The sequence below is a fragment of the Bombus flavifrons genome, chromosome 13 (genome assembly GCF_040668555.2).
Source record: "Bombus flavifrons isolate JBK064 chromosome 13, iyBomFlav1_principal, whole genome shotgun sequence".
NCBI classification, from domain to species: Eukaryota; Metazoa; Arthropoda; class Insecta; order Hymenoptera; family Apidae; genus Bombus; species Bombus flavifrons.
In genome coordinates this window covers 5394496-5410643 of record NC_138454.1, presented here as the reverse complement: position 1 = coordinate 5410643, position 16148 = coordinate 5394496, and the positions used below count along the sequence as shown (strand labels likewise).

At 38.8% G+C, this 16148-nt stretch overlaps 2 protein-coding genes across 2 annotated transcripts in view; one reads left to right on the top strand and one right to left on the bottom strand.

Annotated features, from left to right (window-relative positions):
• Positions 1 to 120: 120 nt before the first annotated feature.
• LOC138186542 (probable cyclin-dependent serine/threonine-protein kinase DDB_G0292550) lies at positions 121 to 16140 on the bottom strand. The gene is made up of 6 exons (XM_069126529.1): positions 15824 to 16140; positions 3906 to 4275; positions 3312 to 3803; positions 1186 to 2988; positions 841 to 1077; positions 121 to 395 (listed from the first exon to the last, which is right to left on the bottom strand). The coding sequence occupies exons 4-6, from the start codon at positions 2756 to 2758 to the stop codon at positions 190 to 192; spliced, it is 2016 nt and encodes a 671-aa protein (XP_068982630.1). The 5' UTR covers positions 2759 to 2988; positions 3312 to 3803; positions 3906 to 4275; positions 15824 to 16140; the 3' UTR covers positions 121 to 189.
• The window catches only part of Obsc (Obscurin), a 45881-nt gene continuing 37317 nt past the window's right edge, over positions 7585 to 16148 (top strand). The window contains exons 1-3 of the mRNA XM_069126518.1: positions 7585 to 7791; positions 10976 to 11044; positions 11166 to 11230. Coding sequence (XP_068982619.1) covers positions 11005 to 11044; positions 11166 to 11230 — 105 coding nt within the window. The 5' untranslated portion in view covers positions 7585 to 7791; positions 10976 to 11004. The remainder of the gene's footprint in view (positions 7792 to 10975; positions 11045 to 11165; positions 11231 to 16148) is intronic.

Genomic DNA, 16148 nt, shown 5'->3' with positions numbered 1-16148 from the left:
TCTACATTTTTCTTGTATACGTGTTACTACATATGTGTTGCGATACATTATTTTCATATGAATCGTTAACTGCACGCGGATCGATCATCATTTCCATTATCGTAGTTCCATCTTTCGAAATTCCAACGTTTTTCTTACCTGTTCCATTGCTCTTCCGCGTCATACGGATTTCAGAAGGTTCAACTACCCCTAGCTTTTCCTCTTTTTATGCTTCATCGTCGCATTTTCCGTCGAATTTGCGCCTTGTTTCTCTTTCAAACTGGACAATTTCGTTTTGCGGAAAATATCGTTGAAGACACTCGTGGATACCTGGAAGTCTTTGCAATCTTTTGGTTGTCTAGCTACGGACCAAACACCTGCTATAGTATCGATACCCTGGCAGACCCTGCAAGCACCTAAACAGAGTTTCATTAACGACTTACGTATTCACAAATCTCGATATATGTCAGTATTTTACTTTCAGTTATTTTATTTAGCACATTGACCATGCAACGGCGGCTTTTAATGATATTTTTCAATTTCGAACTTTTCTCTGCTTGGTATTTAAATTACTAAAAACTCGAAAATTAAAAAACTACTTTTGATTCGTTCAATGATAGATATATCTGAATTAATAATTTTTCTTACAACAAAATATTCTACAAATGTTAGATATCATTAGAGACCATTTTATTGGAAGATTTTAGTCTATCACGCTAAAATATACAACACTCACGTAGCAGTTAATGTCTTTAGAAAAAAATACATATTTTGTGATAAAGGAAGAATAATCCCTTTTATAAATAATTACGAATAAAGCACTGATATGCAAAAAATACAATTATTCGTAAAATTGCATACCAACAAAGACAGCTATGGAATTGGTACAATTATTGGTGGCGATGAGGGTAAATGGCGAACCACGTTTGAATGGGGCGTGACCAGATATGTTCCACGTTCCATTCAGCAAACTGTCGTGTAAACGCGGTGATGTGAGGTTGGAAAGCCTCACGATTATAGTACGATTCACGACCCTCATATCCAGTTTCATTCCGGCCTGAGCCGTTGACCAGGACCCTGACAAACGGCAAGGTAAGCCTAAAAATATCGCTCGTTTCACATATCAGGGATAGCCAAGCTTCAGGCCATCTATTTCATTTAGCAAAACATCACATTACACATTATGCACAGTTTACTCGATCTTACCTTCCCCCTTGTTGTTCTTCGACCGAACTTCTTTCAGTTCCTCCAGTTCGTCCATTATGGTACTGAGTATTTCACTGGCTACCTCTTTCGTGTTATGCACCGCGGTGGAAGTATTCGTATTATGACCAGGGTCCCTACCATCGTCCAGACGTGCCAAATTATCATTGTTATATATTCCATTTCGATTCGACTGCTCCATAAAATTTCCCTCTTCCGCCTTACTTCTGCTTCTGTATCTAATTGCTTGATGTTCCAATCCTCTCGTATTGTCATCCTCGTGAAAACTAGTTTGTTCTCTGCCTGGTTTCTTCTTTAAATAACTTGGACTTATAAAATGTTCTTCCGGTATTCCATTTTCGTAGGCATTGGAATAAGGCAATATTTGATGATTAATATTTTCGTTCAAACTTGGATTTTGTTTGCGATTACCACCATCGACGTTAATTCCTAGGAATTCTAGGACCTTTCCAAGAGGCTGATCCATCGCGCTGGGAACGTTTACTGTCGAAAGATTATATCTGGACTGTACTGGGAAATTTTGCGGAGCTACTTGTTGGTCATGTTGCTGGTTTTCTTGATTACTGTACGATTGAGGAGGAGAGTAATTAAATGGAGTACCAATTTCCGTATTTTCTCCTTTCGCGCCTGGAATCCTCGTGTTATCTATTAAAGGTTGATTTATCATACTCTGTTCGAAGTTTCCTTCCTGTGGCAAATTTGTCTCTATCTGTTGGTAGTTATTTAAACTCTCAATTTGCGGTTCGATCGGTTCGTTTACATTCAGAGTCTGAGATTCGTCCAGATTTAAGTTCTGCAGGTTTTCTTCAGGAGTTTCGTATTGATTCCAATAATTAAATTGATCTGGATTCTGCGTCTCGACAACAGGTTGTTGAACTTCGTCGTTTAATTCATTCGAATCGAAATTGTTACCTTCGGCTACTCGCGAGTGTTCCGGAATTTCTGCCGTATTGGCCGAATATGGTGCGTCGAAATTTTCGTTTTGATGTTCCGAGGATCCGTAATTGATCCCGTAACTGAGAAAAGGATCATCTGCTCCAATGAGTCGGGAGTTCCGATTTAGTCTCGAGAAACGTTCATTTGTCGGATAGTTCTGAAAATTATTAAGGTAATTGACATCGTCGTCCTTGTACCTGAAGTCTCTTCCACGAGTATTGTAATCCGGATAGTAAGGTTTCAAGTGTCTGATCCGATTGTTACGGTGCGACGTAAAATTCATCGCTTGTCGTGCGAATCGATCATTAAGATTTTTCGACTCGACCAGCTGTATCGGAATTTTATTCGCGGCGATGTCTTGGAGAACTTCGTCGTCGCTATAATAATCCGAATACTCGACCCCTTGGTCGCCTGGATTCTTTTTCGACGGATCCTTCGTGGTAGTTCTCATTAAACGATCGATCATCTTTTCGCTTTCGATCTTATGCGATTTTTGGGTGGTACTCAAAGGCGAGGAAAAATCAACGTAATCGCTGTCGTCGACTTTGACAGCGTCCGATTCTGTGGACAATTCGTCGCGTGATTTCTCGCCGAGAATAACTGGATTATGCTTAATCATAGAATTCTCCCTTCCGTTTGATTTCTTTGTTAACACGTTAATGCCCCTTTCGGTGTCCAACGTTCTCTGAGTAAAGGAATATTTTTCGAACGTTTATCCGATGCGTAGTCAAATTGACCGCTTGGGGAGGCCATGATAATTAGTGGAAAATTGATGAACGAAGCTTACCTACCTTAGAGGATCCTCTCTTTAACAAACCAGGTTGCTGTTTTCTGAACTTTCGATGATGTCTGAAAAACAGGCAAATATAGCAATTATATACTGCAATATGTTGACAATATACAATAAAATTCCATTTATATGAACTCTATCGGAGATTAGACGGTTCATACGATAGGATAAGACTGATTCTCCTCGCTATTAGTGAATCTTTATTCGTATAATGGGAATTCACGTTCAGATAAGTTTCAACTACCGCTAACTAAAATTTCGTTCCTATAAATTCTACTGTATACTAAGGTCATTGAAATCAACGAGATGTGTCCTGTTATATGTAATTACCAAATATATTTACGTGTCTGAGTGTCGATAGGGTAACAACTTCTTTCACTACCTTTTTCTCTTCTTCTTCTTTCTTTGTCCCTTGTGTCTCAACACTTTTCGGTGTCTTCTACCTTCGGCCACCTTCGAGCCAGTTTTCGATACTGTTGGCATTTTAATACTCCCACGAAGAGTTCCTTTGGGCGCAACTCGCGAAAGCTTCCTTATAGTCTCCTGCATCTTCGGAGATTTGAGCGCATCCTTAGCCATTTTGTGCGCTAATCCTCCACCGCCTTGTCTCGGGATTCTGTTCTTCATGAAACTGACACTACCACGACGTACTATCGAATCTTGATCGCTGGAATATCGGCTATTCTTGTTCGATTGCCGCTTCTCTACGAGTCCTGAATCTTCATCGCGAACGGATTTCTCTTTTAAAAACGTAGAACCTTGTCGATGCGATTGGGCCACTGCTTTGTTTTCTTCTGACGGTACGAACGATAATTTTTCGGGATTGGTTTCGACGCCAACTGCGCTGATTAGTAGCGGAACGATCATGGTCAATCTGTTTTTTTTTGGTTAGCAAAATTATTCAGCCGCATTTTTTTATTTTGTAAAAAGGATCGATGATATATTATTTCTATTTGAAATTGTTTTTGTTCCGTACCTGAATAAAGTTAGCAGCATTCCTCCGCGAGGTAGATCGATCGAAAAATTGGTGCTGGTGCCATTGAATCGGCGTACTCACGATGGATTTAAGCTCGTACTTCACCGCGTCGATTCATGACAGTTATTCCCTTTCGTTTTCTGCCTCTCCTGTGTCAACGTCTCGCGGTAGTATCGTTAATAAATCTTAGGAAAAATGGTCGTTCACGCGCGGTTCTTCCAATACGTTGACATATCCTCGAGAAAGGTTCGCAGAAAGCGCTCGCGCGACTTTCGATGCTCGTTTCTCCACGACCAACTTTTGTCATGTCGTTACCGTTGATTCACTAGGAAGAGTAACACACTTCAAGAATTGGCGACTTTTCAAATATCTGCAAAAATTAATCGTAAAAACGAGAATTATTATTTTCTATTATGCGAGTGTCATGATTTTTACTAATAAAATTCTACCGTTTAAAAATGTCACAACTTGAAGGATTGGTTTCACATTGTTTTTATTGCATAGTAAGAAATAAATGCGAAGAATATTTTTGTCAAATATCCTTAAAATTTAGAGGCTATTGGTTAAAGAAATACATTTTTTTTATTACGATAGATTATAAAATAATTAATAATTTTCTACTGCGAGGTTCCTAACTCAAATCGATTTCCTCGCATATTTACTTCCAGCAAACTGACAATACTACCTATGATATACGATTCTCTTTGAAATCATGGAAATGTTTCTTCGGGTTTAAAACGATTGTTCATATTCCTCTATTTCCTTCTTTAAACAAGGTTTCAGTGCAAAGTGGTCTTTGAGCATCGTGAAAAGACTACAAACTTCAGTTCGATCCATTTGCTCGTTTCGAATGGCACAAGCGTGTACTTAAATCTACAGAAACATGTTCCACAGGGACGTGTGAGTACGTGTGTGCCGTGTGCGTGTTGCTTTCGCATAGGGTCGATCTACGTGCGATCAAAGCGACTTGGAGGATCGCCAAGTACACGCGTCGGCCTCAATTAGTCAGATATTATGTACGAATGTCCTACACGCGGCATCTTTGCATTAATAACACGGAAATGAACTTATAGCCGCGCGTGTGTCGTTTCGGCACAACGCAGTCTTTCAATCTTTTTATCGTTCCGTCTCGGTTAGCGCCGCTTCATGCGAAACATTTTTGGAGTATAATTGCGTTAGCAATCACAATAATTCTACGATGCAATATGTATGACATTAATGACTTTTTAAGGTGATACTTGAGAATGTAAGACTTGTAGCTGCTTTATTTGCGACAAAGTGATATTTTATGTTGTACTTGGACAGTGAAAGGGAGTAAAAGAGCAGACTTTATAACGTCTCTGCGGGAAATTACTGCTTCAGACTAAAATCCCATTTATCTAAACTTCACTCATTGCAACGTAATCCTAATAACTTAGAAATTTTGTTATTTCAATATTAAATTAAATTAACTCTTCCTATTTAATCTATTTGTCTGAACTTACTTGTGTAAACTCTAATTATGTGAATGAAATAATGAAATACCATAAATATAAATTATGTCAATTTCTTACGCTTGTATATTTCTCAAATTATTGCAGGATAAGATGAAGAAACTGCAAGTACGCGACATCGTAAGCGAATTTATTTATACCAATACTTCATCGAAACTGAAAAGGGCTAATTGTGATTTGTCTGGACTAAATGACAGGTGTCTAGTTGCAGGGAGAAAAACGGGACATATCTTGCCGGTCGTAAAAGTACATCGACAGCGAAACCATGTGGTGCACGTATTAAAACCAAGTCAGAACACAAATAGACTCCGAACGATCCGTCGAAGTACCATCGGCGCCGGACAGAAGACGGCTGTGAATAGCAAAAAGGACGACTGACTGCGGCTATAGACTGGCTGCCGTAGAAATTATGGTCTGTACAACGCATCGCAAATACAACGGACATATCAGCTGTGGACCAGGAGAGAAATCCCTGGAGACACGTTAGGCATCGATTATTATTAGAACCAGCCAAAGCACAACCGATCTTCGTTCGTCCGCCTCGTCGACGATATTGCGAGCGTATCCAATGGTGCAGATAATTCGCGTCACTGCACTCTCTGAACCACCCTGAAATTTTTAATTATAGTGCAGAGGATGCATAGTGTCGTGGAAGAAAGATTAGGCAGAAAGAAAAAATTTGAGAATTTGAAAATTGTATGGTCTATACTTTCTAATACTTTTAATCGAACGTTTAGTGCACGAAAATTTGAAAATTTTTATGAGTTATGCTTTCTGTTGTTTTTCATCGAATTTTGGATGCACCAAATATGAAGATTTTATGAGTTATGCTTCCTATTGATTTTTATCGGTTCTTAAATGCGCCAAATTTGAGAATTCTGTGATTTGCGCTTTCTATTTGTTTTCTCTCAGAATTCAAAATTAAAAAATTTCAGGATTCCTATTTATAAATAAGTATACTATAAAATAATTAATAAATTTTATTTGTCGACACGATTAAGGATAAAGCAAATTGAGAGGTAGGTGCGCCAATGCCATAGATTGAATTCTATGCACTTCATGACGATGACAAAGCGCTCGTCACATCAAAACAATTCTGTTTACGAACAGTGCATACAGTTTGGGATAGTTTGTAAAATAGTAAAATAATCACGTTAAATCTCTGCTAGATCGTAAGACGTCGATGATCGCACGAATTAGACTCGCAAATTATGCTTGTGAAATGGACAGTATTTTTAAATCGATCGATGCCCATCAATTGCGTAATCGAGTATTTCTAATTATTTAATCGAACCTTGGCGCGCGTACAGCTGCTTCAACGAACACGATTCGAAATGCGAAGCGATAAGAAATTAATTACACAAAGAGGAAGAAGTTAATGTTTACGACAAAAAGGGGCACGCTTTTAGACGCACATAATGGCTATTGTCGATAATTCACAATTGTGTAACGATCCCTCGTTAATTACTCGAGGAACCCTTGGCTCGCGTACAGCGACGCGAGGATGCTAGAGAGGAATACCAAAGGTCGCCATTTCTGCAAACGAATACTTTTCTATTGTATCATTAGCAAAATTGTTTCCTAAAATCAAGTACAATACTATCTTAAATCTTCAACCCACTTTTCTAAGATTACTAGCTACTTCTCTAATTTTTCTATAATTCCAAATTTCCTCGATTTTATTCTACATTATTTACCATTTCTATCAATAAAACATCTACCAATCTCCATAACGAAAATTCATTACGACAATACTTTAGATCGTCAGCCTTCTCTTTTAAGATTCCTATATACTTTTTTCCTTAATCCTTCAATTCAAAATATCCTCGATTTTACACTGCATCACTTTCCCATTTCCACGAACCTTCTCTTCAATAAATCTTCGGCCAGTGCTTACAACGACATGAACCAACAAACGAAATTTCGATAAAACCGGTGCATCGAACAACAGGTGCGTTGTTCCATGAACTACCTCAAGAAGAGAAGATGAACGAGGATGACGACGACTAGAAGGATGCCAGAGCGATGTCGATGCACAACGCACGGTTATAAGTGAAAGAAACGAAGAAAGGAAAGAAGACGACGTGGGCCACGATGAAGAAGACGAAGAAGAAGAAGAAGAAGAGGTAGAAGAGAAGCGTGGAGGGTGTCGGGACGCCTTGCGGCTGGCATTGGTAGCAGTCTCGAGATAGCCGCCGGCTGGCTTCCTCACCGCCTCGGGGGATTTATTCGGGGATTCCGAACGCAAAGTGGTGAACGATATATCCAGTGGCTGATCCATCGATCCACCGTGTACATCCAGTGCTCAGCGTGTTGACGAGGGTCGCGACCTTCCTTCGTTCGTCGACGACAAAGAAACTCGATAAACCGACTCTGAATGTGTTTAACTGGAGGTGAGTCCGTCTAGCATTTTCACCAGCTTATTTTTCGTACGTTCGTCCTTTCCTCTTTCGCTGGCCATCGTGTCAGCTCGTCGTCGTGCTATTTTCGTGAGTGTTGTGCAAGTGTCGATCTCGCATTCAAGCGGTACACGAACAGCAGCGTGCTGGCTTCACGCTCGGATCCACCATTCGAACCCCATTTCGCCGGGTTCCTTGAAGGTTTACAACTTCCTCGTTCGACCATCCCCTGCTAAACAGGACTTAGTGTCTCTCTTTCACTGTCATCGATAGATTTTTTGTTATTATCGCGACTGGCCTTGGACGATGCTGCCTGTGCTCGGTGAATTTCGACCGATTATTTCGGGACGCATGGTGGATGAGCTGCTTTCCCAGGAGTATCGTCTTCGAGATATCAGTGACGTGCAATTGAAAAATAAAAGCTGTTACAAGCGGGGCTGATATGTTATGAAATGAACGCGAGCGCGTCCTTGAGTTCTCTATTGCGCACCGGATGATTAATTTGTTGCTCGGAGAGGGTTAGATATGTTGCCGGAATAAAATTGTACGATTGTGTCATTACATCCTGGATTACATTCTGAATAAAGAGTAGCGTATCTTTTCGATTAACAGAGATATTTTGATGACTGTCGATAGTTAAGAAAATTGAGAAAGATCAGGGAAGATTAAGTTAGCTCAAGGATGAAGACAACGTTTGTTCAACGAGGAAATTGATTTCATCGGTTCTTATCAGACGATAGAAAGTATTCGCGATATTTATGTATACGGAGCCTGTCTTATCTTCGACGAGCTGTCGGCGCGGTGACAGATATGGAATGCTGTCAACTTGCCATGCGGAAGCACGCGAATAGGGTGTAACAAATCTTTTACTGATTATCGCTCGTCTACTGCGAAAACTTCTATGATTAATAGCTTTCTCTCGCGTGGAAATAACTGATCGTTTTCGTTTTCTCGACATATTTAGTTAAAGCGGCAAATAACTGCACAAACGTCGACTCATCCTTCGACTGTACATCTAACTTCTCATGTAATACAATCTATTTTATGATTATTTTTAACATCAGTCTTTTTAAGCTCACGCTTTAAAGCTTCTCTCTCTTCTCACTCAAACGATTTATTGAGAGGAATACAAAGTTATATCATGACTGCAGTCAAAACATCAAAGTCTTCTTAACGGGATGATGATACTGGTACGACTTTGATCCATCAACCTATGCCGTGAAACTCGCGATGAAATAAAATTCTGTGTTACATGCCCAAGGTGCGTCGTAAAATAGCTGTGCCATTTTGCTGGCACAGTTTCCACCGCGACACGACTCGTCCAGTGAATTAAACCGCGAACAGTCCAGTCGAAGGCCAAGTTTTTAGGTTCGCGGAAAGATGACTAAACGAGCATGACCGCGATGAAGGTAGCCCACGCGTTTCCAAGGTGCGCTACTCAAAATATCTAACTGCGTTATGTCTTCTTGAGACACAACAAGTTGCTACAGCGCGCAATAATGTAAATCATTCAATAACGCAAGTCATTTTCACGATATGGTACTTCATTAACATTGATTTTTACTGTACTTTTATCGTTCATCAACAAATTTTTATCGTAGAATTTAAGGCTCAATACTTGAAGCTTTATTCTGAATACACATGGATGTAAATTGTATAGTATTCGTGGCTTTTCCGCTTCTGCACCATTTCAACGTCTAAAAAAAGAATTCGATCGAGTCTACACGGTAGTATCGGCTGTTGGTGATTGAATTGGATTAGCAGAACAAGTTTATTTTCATTTGATGGCATCAAAGGAGATGAATCCTTATCGAGGGCGTAATGTTTACTTCTTCCTTGTTGTCTTTAACGAAATTTGGACTAAATAATTATCAAAGAATTAAGGAGTAATAGTTAACAAAATATAAAAACATTATTTTTTGAAATTACTATATTTTATTAACCTCATTCTGAAATATGACAAAAATATGATTTTTAAAGTTATTTTTGATTTAGTTTAATTAAATTTACGTTACAATATTGCGTATAATTTACATTTTCAATTCAGTTAGGTTTATGAAAGGTATCGTACGAGTATATTCTCGCTGAACGGCGTTAAAGCAGTCAATTCAGACTGTTTATCAAGCTGGTCCGATAATACTTCCTCCATCGCATTGTATGAACCAACGTAAAGCTTCGTGTCTGGCGCGTGGATTTCGACGTCGAAATCAATGGCGGAAGTGACCCGATTAGCGGCGAAATACAAGAAAATGCGGCCAACATCGTGCGGTGCTAGGTGGCCAGCCAATCAGACGAACGAATACGGGTGCCGCGTGTCGGAAATAGATTTCGCTTAAACTAAAGGTTGATCCACCGACGCCACTTTAACCATCTACGTACAACGTTCGATTTATCCCCCATGAAATCGATCGAAACTTCCTAGTGACAGCCACACTTTTCATGAAATATTTAAATTTACCGCGCAAATACGCGGAAACAACATCTATATTGTGTATAGTAATATTTATAGCATTATTGTACAGTTGTATAGCCTTGCTACATTTATTAAACAGATGTTTGAGATTTGATGACAACGTTCTCCGTTTAAATATGTGATTTTTTAAAGTAGTAAAGTAAAGAAAAATATATTGGTGAAATCAAAATTGCGCGCTAAAGAGAACTGCGCATGACTCAGTGCGCAGGCGTAGTACATGATATAAATTCCTTTGCATTCCTGCGTGTTTAAATTGCATAGAAGAGCTGAAAAAATATTGTGAGAAAAAGTGTGATAGTCATTACGTTTTTGTATTCGTTTGATAATGGATTCGAAGTGAAATATGAAGAGATTAAGGTAAATTTAGATTGAGTTTCGTGAAAGGGATTCGTTTTCTTATGACACTGAATAGAGTATAAGTGATGAATGTGGGGTTATGAATTTGTATAATTGATCACTCTACATTACTTTCTAAAGACTATATTGTTAATAGAAAGACAAAATATGTAATCAGAAAATGATTTAACAAAGTCGATAAGTTACCTACTGGTCGAGAAAGAGTTTACGTCTTTACTAAAATCCGATATTTGAATCACCGTTTAGATTGAGATGGCAGCACTGCCATCATAAACGGACATTCAGAATTTAGAACATAAATTAAATATTATAACGTAACTTAAAGTTCTTTTTCTTATTAATTTTTAGAATGATAATGTAATGTGGAATTCACCGCAATGGCTTCCAACACTTCAATTACGTCCAAATCGAAACAAGGTAAGTTACACAACGATTCGTACGATAAAAGATTCACATCCAAACAAATTGAAACATTGAAATTTTAAATACAAGACAAACAGTAGAGTTTTAATAACATCGTTGTTAAATCTGTGTCCAGAAATTTCAGCGGAGATAACTCGAGTCATCAGACGAGAGGGAATCACGATCGAGTCGTCAGGCAGGGTGAGTTATGCTTTCATCAATTCCAAACGTTACCTCGTAAAACATTTAGTTCTCATGAGTAATAGAAACATTACCCCTAGAGAATAATATCAATGACAATAATCTCACGAAAGGAACGGCTATTTCACCCTTATTATCGGAAGCTTCTTCCTCCTATCAAAGTGACGTATAGCGCGCAAACTGGCATTGCGGTTTTACGTGCTCATTAACTGCGCATTCTTGAAGGAAACAACGCGAATAAAGGGCGAAACATCAAACGTTTTTGAGTAATTGGCTAAATGGCAACTAACAAGACGTATATGCCTCCACGCTAAATACGTTACGTCACGATACCGCCATCTAAATTAAACTAAAACCAAGGCGCACCGCACGAAGGTAGATAGAATATCTGGTTCGATGCCAAAGACTGAAGACAACCAAGAACTCACCGCCATTCCAACTACTCCCGCAATGCACGAACACGTCTCTCATTCTTCTCGGCGATCATCTCCCTCTCCCCCCGCACCACTTCCTTTTCTCTTCAGCTTCTGTCTCACCCCTTAATTCAGCCAAGCAGATTCTTTTTTTCTACCGAGTCCCCGACATGATTTATACGAAACGCATTCTGTCGGTGTTTCACGCTTCCTGGAAAGCCAATCTGTTAACGTGCCGGTCCTGGCCAACGGCGCGCATGCCACTCGATTCCGAAACGTCTCGTTTCCATCCTTAATTAGGCCTTAATTAATTACAAAATATCTGGCATTCTTTGGTACACATATTGGAAGCAATATATTGGGAGCAACTCCCAAAACGTAGATTTACGTTTTCAATTATGATTTTACGTTGAACTATTTGGTTCTCGGACTTGCATGTATGCTTCTTTTCTTGTTGTATTATGTTAGTATTTTAAGATGAACTGAACTTTGCACTTGAAAATATGTGAAGATATAGAGAAATATGAAATAGTGAAACTTCTAAATTAGAAACTGGCTTAGTAATTTAATAGCTCTTCGATAATTATTATTCTTGGAACTCTGTCAATTTTCTGGAACATGCAGCAAAGATACTGTTACTGATTTTGTTGATCCACTCGCATGGGTTTTTTATACCAAACATTATAACAAACAGTGATCGTTCATCGCGTGACGGAGAAAGTCTTACATATCTTCTGGTACTTCTCGCAACTGGTGAAATGCAAACTTGGTCGTTGCATACGTTATGCAAAGCAAACAATCCAAAGATTTCTCTTGTTATTCATTCATCCATTCGTTCGTTCGTTGCCACTTATCCGGATGAAGCGTATTAATTTAATTTCATACTTCTACAGTAACATATTTTCTTGATATCTAAATACTTTGAATTCTGGAGTTATGAATTTCGCAATTCCAAACTGTCTTGTGATCTACAGAAGATTGTATTTCGCTGTATTCAATATTTTCAGGCTATCTGCAACATAAATTATCCAAAGGAATTTCAAAAATAGCTTGATTCTGGAAATACAGGAGCAACGCTCGTCAGCTTCATCCCTAATTTCAAAGCTCTAAAATATGAAGTTCACCGGACGAACATCACAGTCGTTAGAACAGGCAAAGTCGAGTCAATTGACATATATCCAAAGGACCTAATGATCCATAGCCGAGTTATGTTTAGATTTGGCTTTCCTTTAATCATAAATCACCCGTTAGATCGGTTCTGTGTACAAAATTCACGTGGATGGCGTTATATGCAACCATCTAGCTCGGATAAGATCATCGAAATAGAATCGTCTCCAAGGTGATTTAAATTAAATTGTAATTTCGCTTAACGTTAAATAATTCTAGCATTTGCGCCTTTAATCGGTTTGATGTTTAAACCATTCAATCGGTCCTGTTGTTAACCTTCCACGAGCTGTTGAACGATTTACGCGATCGCTTAAAATATTCTTCCTGCTCGATCGTCATACAAATTCAATTTATGAAAGAAAAACGTAATAGGTGTCATAAATAGTTTCTTTATCGAATACGGATCCAATGAATCACGCACGGTGGCGTTGACACGTTGAGTCTCATGCAGTGAAGAGTTTGGCAGACGATCAAAATCACATCAATGTGCCAATAGAAATTGTGACGCTGCTGCTTCACGTGCAGGTTTAACAGTTTTCAGTAAACGATAACTGGTTGTCAAACGTATGTCTGGCAACTTAAAAATCGTACATCTTCATATTAAATCATTGCCGATAGAAACGAGTTTTCGAGGTTCTCAACGTTGAAACGAATGGCACGCGCAATTTATATTATTCACGTAAATGTATCCGATGACTCACTGAAATAGAAAATTAATTTGTTTGGTTTTTACAGTGTGCTTTAAGTTAAGATTTCTTGTCATCTCTGTATAAGTTATCGCCGTCGAATCGGCCAAAATTCAACGCACGGGCGATTTCTCGTAAATCAACGCGAACCTTGGAACATCCAATTATTGTCTGGCTGCAAGTTCAAGCTTTATCGTAAATCGTTCCGAACAAAATGGTTCTGAGCGATTGTTTGTTTCTATAAAGTTATGAAACGTCTGGCAAATGAGGGAAATTGATATTTCCCCCTCCCCCTCCTCTTTTATAAAGAATTATGGCTTTGGTGTGATAGCATATATAATCTAATAATATAATAATATTATCGGCTAAAAGCGATTAGAGCAATTTTTGATTTTGCATCATAAATGCAAACCTCTAAACGTAGCTGTGCTTCAGACGCCATTTCGCAAAGACCTTAGACATTTCGTTCGTTTCAATGTTTTAGTCTGAGAGAAACATCTTATGCTCATTTTTCCACGTAAATATCATTATTCTTGATGCAGTCGTAGTTGCCAACGCTAAGACAGTCATCAGGAAATTAATAACCAGAACAGAGTAATTTCTGTTCGGTGTGACTATATTGTTGCTCTTTATTTACGTTCCACATTCCACAGTTTTTGGTTTTAAACATGCACATATCATCAATTGTATCATTCTATCCACGCATATTCCCTTTTTCTTCGCACTGTTATCATAAATTTACCGAAATCGCACGCGCGATATCAAACGTCGAAGACGCATGGCAATGTGTCAATTCCATTTCGATACTTTGCAAGATGCAAATGATGTTTAGATTCTTTGACACCTTCTGCCATAATACATCGCGCGTATCGAAATTTACCTGATCCATCTTTTGTAAATTACGTTTCTGACACTTGTGCGCGGCAGATTTATTACGCAGTAGATCACTTGCATCGCTCGATGTTCGCCGGAATAAATAAATTCCTATTCGTTGAATTAATTACAATGGTCAATGGACAAGAGGAAATTAACAATTGCGACCATACGAGTATAGGTAACCTTCTTATTAAACATTTTTGACCATGTTTAAGGCATATATTGTTATGTGTATCCATTACCTTTGTCAATTGTTACTACTGTCGATTATATCAATTGTAACGATTGTAACTGGACATTTTTGTACACTCTAATTCACATCGAAAGAAACGCTGTTACAGAAATTTATAATAACAGGTTTTAAGGGAACAGATCCTGAAGAACAGAAACAAAATAACTATGAAAACTAAAAGCAGTGAGAAGCATTATCGCCAATTTATGGTTTACGTCGATGTATTATAAATAGCAAAGATTGTTCATTTATGATCGTTCTCGTCTTTTACCCTACGGTTTTCGCGGAACAATTCAGTGGGTCGATAATTTTAGAGGATCGAATCGGACGAACGATATTTCATATCGTGACCGTAAGTAGGTCGCGAGAATAGTTTCTCATGCGTACAACTCGAAATGCGGCACGATTTATATCAAATAATGACGCAACGGTCCTAAAGAAAGAAATTGGGCCTGAGGTAGGCGTTTGTGGCAACAATCGGATCGCTTGAAATAGTCGACATCAACATTGCCCTTTTCGCTGCTTGTTTGTTAAATAAACCTTGCAGCCGTCCAGTACAGTTACCAACGACCAACTGCAACAACTTTCTATTTTTCCAATAAGAAAGCGCACGAGGTTTAGAAGGTTCCATCGGTGATTTCATTGTCCTATATCGAACAGTATTTTCGTTGGTGTTATCATACGATCCTATCAGGCTTTCGCTTCAACCCATTTGCATCTATGAATCGCATATAGCGCGACCAAAATACAAAATCACAGTTTAGTCCATTCAAATGCAATTTTCAGACCATGTTCCATCGTGAATACGAATTTGGTGTAATTGACCTGTAAAGAGTATTGGATTTTCATAAAACTGAAATCAATGAACTTATGCAATTACATAAAACGAAATAGATATTCATAGGTAGTCTTTATTTTCATCTTGAAGCAAGTTGTGCTTATTGGCACCAATTATTTCAGGAAAATATTCATTACGTAACAAGTTGGTACGGATGATTCTTACTTTGATCAAAAATGTAATCAAACTATACATTATGCTCAGAGATACACCGTTTATCCCAAAAAGATATTCGTTACCCAACAACCTAACACAATTGAAAACAGCATCCATTCCGATCATTTTTACTCTGAGACGAAATTTTGAAAAGTTACATCTAACGATTTATATTTATCTATACATTATGCAACGATCTAACATTACTCATAGCCTTTCTCTCACCTGAAGCTTTCAACTTCCACTCGAAACCTTTGCGTTTCACCCTAAGGACTACCTTCACCTATAGCCCAAAATGCCGCCAAATTAGAACTCTGAGGACGGAGTTCCTCCGCGGGGAATTCCCTCGGTGACGCGGGAAAAGACACGGTGTCGTGGTGTCCGCGGAACACGCAGCTTTTCACGCGTGTGTACATCCTTCGAACGCGCGACACGCACAGCTGCGGATCCGTGTACTCCGTTCTAAAGATGTATTGGAGAAGTGTAAGAAGGGTAGCTATTTCTGGTCGTGGGGAGCCGAGAGACTCGTCGCGCAAACGGCTCTTAGCCA